Source organism: Prunus persica, chromosome G6, assembly GCF_000346465.2.
Source record: "Prunus persica cultivar Lovell chromosome G6, Prunus_persica_NCBIv2, whole genome shotgun sequence".
In the NCBI taxonomy this organism is placed as follows: domain Eukaryota; kingdom Viridiplantae; phylum Streptophyta; class Magnoliopsida; order Rosales; family Rosaceae; genus Prunus; species Prunus persica.
The window spans coordinates 26,763,468-26,768,848 of record NC_034014.1 but is presented as its reverse complement, the minus strand read 5'-3'; the positions used below and the strand labels follow the sequence as shown (position 1 = coordinate 26,768,848).

Sequence of the window (5,381 nt, the reverse complement as noted above, 5' to 3'; positions counted from 1 at the left end):
AGATTAAACATCGCTCTAGAGAAGAGTTTTAGCATTAGATAGTTACGCGTCTTTTACAAACATTTTAACAACCAATACATAAAGGCTACATAGATAATAAGTAAAACCAGAAGTCTGGGAACAACTCCCATCTAAACGAAACAAATCAATTCTTAAGCAAGAACAATCGGAGACGGAGGAGAGGAAAAACACGCGCGCGCACACACACACAACTGAAGTCAGTTCTTGATTGAGGCAGCTGATTGACAAAGCTGAATCACTTCAAGTTTGGAGTTGGCTTCTTCTTTTTCCTGCTTTGCTTTGTCAAAAGTAGTGAGAATCGAGCAAATCCAGACTTCTTTCTCTTAGCAGAAGAATTCCTGACATTGCTTTCCCTCTCAGACCTCCTAGAAAAGGGTTGATCGCCATTTTGTTTCTGGAGCATTTGCCCCAGTGACATCTTTTGCCTTACAGGGCTTTTCCCGGCCACCCCCATTTCAACCTCTTCTGGCAAAAGCAGCTTCCTGCTTAGTATCTGTCCTATTGATAAGGTTGGCCTCAGAACGGGTATTGGCCCATCAGTAACAAGATTCAGACCATTTACGTCACGTAATTGCAGATCTCTCCCATGAATAGATGGGTGTGGATTTTTGAACTTGGTAGAGTTGTGTACCGAACGTCTTTTATGACCGTGCTGGGATCTCCATTTGCGAAGAGCTTCTTCAACTGCTAGTTTCCCCTTATTTGCAGTCTCCACTCTGTTCAGAGCTTCTTCCAATGCCTTTTTAGTGGTTTTGACTTCTTCAGTTGCTTCCTCTACCTTTTTCAGGATTTCTGTTTTTGATACGTTTGCTTCATCAAGATGAAGCATGGCATCTGTTACCCTGTTCTTAGAAAGTTCCTCTGCATCTCGAACTTTGTGAGTTAGAGATGAGTATTCCTCAAATGAAAGAGTTACTCTGTCATGCTTCTGCAATGAATCTCCAGATGAACTCTCGTGGTATGATAGAGCCTTAATCTCTGCAAGAGCAACAGCTTCTACCGCTCTTGCTGCCTCTTTCATTTTTCTGGCAGCAACCAACCTGATTTCAGCTGTTTTTATCTTAGTTCTTGTCTGTTCAATCTCGGACGTTGCTCTCACGACCTCTGACTTTGCAACTTCTGCCATTCTTTTGAACTGCTCTGTCTCAGAACTCAATCGGTGAAGCTCCTTTGAAATATCTAAAGAATTATCAGGACCACCTTTAGTTTCAGCATCCTTTGCCAACTGCAGATTTAGTTTTGTTTTCTTTAGCTCTTCTTCAAGAGATAATACTTTCAAAGAATTTGATGTTAACCTCACACGGGTTTTCTCAAGCATGATTCTTTCTTTCTCTAATTTCTTGTTGAATGATTCAACAGAAGCTCGAATGTCAGCAAGATCAGTGGTAGTCCTGGTAAGGTTCAACTTAGCCTGTTTCAATTCCATTAAGATTAAACCTGGAGCTGAAGAAGGGCATGGAGTCACACCTTCCATTGAATTACAGCGACCACCCTCATTCCCATGGTTTTCCTTATCGTCTTCGTTTACCACTGGAGTCATGTATTCCTTACCTCTATTTGTCTCAAGGGCCATATTCACTTCAGATGCTTCTTTCTGTAGCTTCTTTTTTAACTCATCAATAACCTTTTTAGTTTGTTCAAGTTCTATTAGAACATCCAGAGTTTCCTTTTCTTTCAAAGTGAGATCCTTCTCCAACTGTAAAGCCTGCTCCTCCAGTTTCGCAGTGCCAACCTCTTCCATGTCATGCTGTTAATAGGAGAAACGTCACCATACGATAAGGTTATTAAACACATAAAACGAGAAACCATGCTTCATTTAGCATTTCGGTAAGCAATAAACAGAAGGGGAAGAAATAATTAATATAAAGAAGGAAACACACTTATACGAGAGATATCAGCAGAACAAAAAAGACAGAAAATTAAACTGTACAAAGCCAGCTTCGGTTATCAAGTAACCGCTCTCATTCATGAAGTTGTGGATGCAGAAAGATAGAAAATCTGGGGCTTAAGGAGTTACAGCCAGTCTCTCTATGACAGGAAATATATAGAGAATCAGGGTCTTAGGAGGTCATGGTCCAGTAATTCTATAAAATGGGTACCCTAAAAATTGATTTGAACAACAAAAGAGCCCAGAGTTACAACTTAGTAATCTCCCCTTCAGTGGAATTACATACTAATATATGGCAAGATGTATCAGAAAACACTACATTATGGAACAAACCAAAACCTTGAGTCCCCTACAGTGACATAATCCACTATTGCTTTGAGACTAAAGTAAACACAATACCCCGGTTTTCTCCACACGAAAAGATTATCCTGCGGGATCTTCTTGAGCCATAAAGCCATAAAATCCAACAATGGCAGGAACAGACAGCTAATGCCTAATAAGCTAGTGCAGACTCTTTGGCACACAAACTGACAGTCACAAATTTATTTAAAAGTTAAACTATGTTTGGAAGCAAACGGATCACTTGGGTTGCTCAATGTGAGAGTGCACCTCCATTACAATTAACAATGTGAACCAACAACCAACTTCAAAGAACACAAAAGTACATTTAACTCAAACTTCCTCCTGACCTTGGCCAGAAATCCCAATCCATGTAATTTTTCTGCTTTAAAATAAAACCTCATTCCCAATTTCTTAATTTTCCAAAAGAAAAACCCTATCTTTATTCGTCTGGAGAGAAAGAAAGTAAGCGGGAGCATACCTCAGGCCCGGAAGGCTTAGTCTGAGAGGGTTTCCAGTAACCGATTCCACCGAATCGACTCACTGCCTCCCTCACCGATTCAAAAGGAGCTGAAGTATCGATCTCTGCCCTGAAAACCCTCTCCTTCTTCACATCCAAACCCGAATCAGGCTCCATATTAAAACCCGACAACTGAAATGAAATCCCAACAAAATGAAAAACAAAGATCCAAACTTTCAGAAACGCAAGACTTTTTATGAACAGAAGGAGTTTGGTGGGAGATAAAATTAGCAAGTAATAATGTTTGGTTATAGTTTGAGCAGAGCTCAGAGTCTTCAGTCACACAAACCTAAGAAGCACGGCTATTAGTACATAGCCAAAATCGAGACAAGAGGGAAACATAAAAATAAAATAAAAAACCAAAAATCAAAAGAGACGTTTGGATTATTTGAAGTTCCATAATTACCCTTGAGGTTTGGAGTGTTTTACGGATGTTGTAGAGGTAGATGAGGAGATATAATGCTGTTTTTATGGGCCTTATTGGAAAGGCTGGAGATGAGTAAGATGACACGTGGGAAAGGAGGGAAATGTAATGGAGTGATATGCGCATTGATTTTTGAAAATGGTGGGGGCATTGTACGCGCGAGTGTCGTTCGTTTTTCAACGGCAACAAAAAGCCATATCACCTAACGGGCTTCTGCCTTCTGGGTAATCATAAAAGCGCGTTAAGAAAAAGCACTTTGTCCTCTTTGGCTTGGGCTGTTGGGCTGTTACTGTTAGTTCGAATATCGATACTCGAGTGAATCCATGGCCCCCAACGTTCACCAAAACTGAGAGAGAGCAGTATTTGATTAAAAATTAACGATTTTAGAGCTTAGAAGTTTAGAAGATTTTTTTAACTAGTAAAATTTTAGAGCTTAGATTTTAAGGTAGCTAGTCTTGTATTAATTTATCGCTTCGATTTTAAGTTTGAAGTGTCATACTTTGGGCAATGTTAATAAACATAATCAAAGTTGAATTGAAAAAAAGAGAGTATAAAGTGATGTTTTCTCAACATTTCATATCTTTAAGAAATACATATGACGTTACGCATAAAGAGTTCAAAAACAACGAAGTCTATAAATGCGGTACAATAGTAGCTACATAATACTAACTAACTTAATACATTAAAAGAATGAATTAGATATAAGTGAGGAATTAAGAAAAGAAAACTACTAAAAAGAAAAAGAAAGTGGAACCAACCAAACAAAGATAGTTTGGTTGATATTGTCTCTCACTCTCACTTTATCAACTGTTTTGTGTCATTGTGGGTTTGTGTGCAAACCAACTTTGTTGTCACTTTAACCTTTTGACCTTAACGAACATTATGAGGTATTGAGGTTACCGTTTCAACTTTCATACACTGTAAAAAGCAAAGTCTGAGTTTGAATTTTACTTCTGTTGGTGGGCCGAAGTATTGAGTTCATGTGTTCCATGTCCAAAAGAGCAAACATGTCAGTGATCCGTTTCTTATGAGAGTTTAGATTGGGCCGAAAAGTTTAAAAACGCAGGCCCAATTAAAAGATTTCCCCCCCTTTCATCCTTTGAAGAAATGAAAGGGACAATTCCACACATATTAAACACATATCCTAGCAAATAGCAAAATGGCAATTTTGGCTTCACCAACTTTTAGGCGTGTAGCAGTTGCGACCACAGAAGCCATTTGATCGAGAGAGAGTTATGAGGGCATGCTGCATGCAACTGAAATCTAATAAATTCATGTCACTTTCTTGGTTCTCGTCATACAGAGATTAGATTATGTTTTTGTTTATGACAAACGGAATTCAAATAATTATATACAAACGCATATATAATACCAGTAGTCAGTAGAGATATGATCGTAGTACGTAAGGGGGTTTTTATTGAAAACATTACTTGCTTCTAATAAAAGCGCTATTAATAAAAGTGATTTTAAGTATTTCGAGATTTGGGTCATTTCTGAATTATTAGGACAAATAGAACAAACCATCCTTTTTGTTTATTAAAGACTTTGGTATAATTAAACAATTGTGACCGTCCAAAAAACAAAAAATAATAATAATTACGTGAGTGTGACTTTAGAACAAGGAACTTAAGACTTTGAACAATTCCTCTAAGAATGCACATAATTTATTGTGGCATGATACTTGTTTGACAAAAGAAGGTGTGTTGAACATGGGTTCGACGAAGGGTATGCATCATGTCATGCACGAATCAAATTCTATCCATCAAAAGACCCATTTTACTACGCAAAGGTCATATTGCTCATACACATTCTTTCACCTCCATTTGGGTTGTTAGTATGAGGCCGATGTGTTCGCGGTGCAAGGCAGTTAAGAAATTTTCTGAAGAGAGTTAATTAAAATGGAACACTAAGCCTTAACCAGGAGTACAGTGCCAAAGGACCACAAACGATGGATACCCAACTACTGATTTGTTAGTTCAGACCCAATGATATATCCCTTGCAACAACTACATATTCTTCTTGATTTAGCATCCAACGGCCCTATTGAGCCCACGTCATCCGTTTGATTGATCACACAAATCTGCGGAGAAAGCTGCATGTAATTCAAGTAACAATTTAGTAATTATGCCTGCTCAACATGGTTAGATTAATTTATATTATGAACGTATCATGTTTGTTTGACTTGATGT

General features: G+C 38.2%; 1 protein-coding gene across 1 annotated transcript; it reads right to left on the bottom strand.

Moving 5' to 3' along the window:
• LOC18774758 (WEB family protein At2g38370) lies at window positions 1-3,080 on the bottom strand. Its single transcript, XM_007204956.2, has 2 exons — window positions 2,730-3,080; window positions 1-1,768 (listed from the first exon to the last, which is right to left on the bottom strand). The coding sequence occupies exons 1-2, from the start codon at window positions 2,883-2,885 to the stop codon at window positions 257-259; spliced, it is 1,668 nt and encodes a 555-aa protein (XP_007205018.1). The 5' UTR covers window positions 2,886-3,080; the 3' UTR covers window positions 1-256.

Coding starts and splice junctions, on each gene's coding strand:
- LOC18774758 (XM_007204956.2), bottom strand. CDS start 2,885: ATGGAGCCTGATTCGGGTTTGGATGTGAAGAAGGAGAGGGTTTTCAGG. Junction 1,769..2,729: donor CTAAGCCTTCCGGGCCTGAG/GTATGCTCCCGC, acceptor TCCTATTAACAG/CATGACATGGAAGAGGTTGG.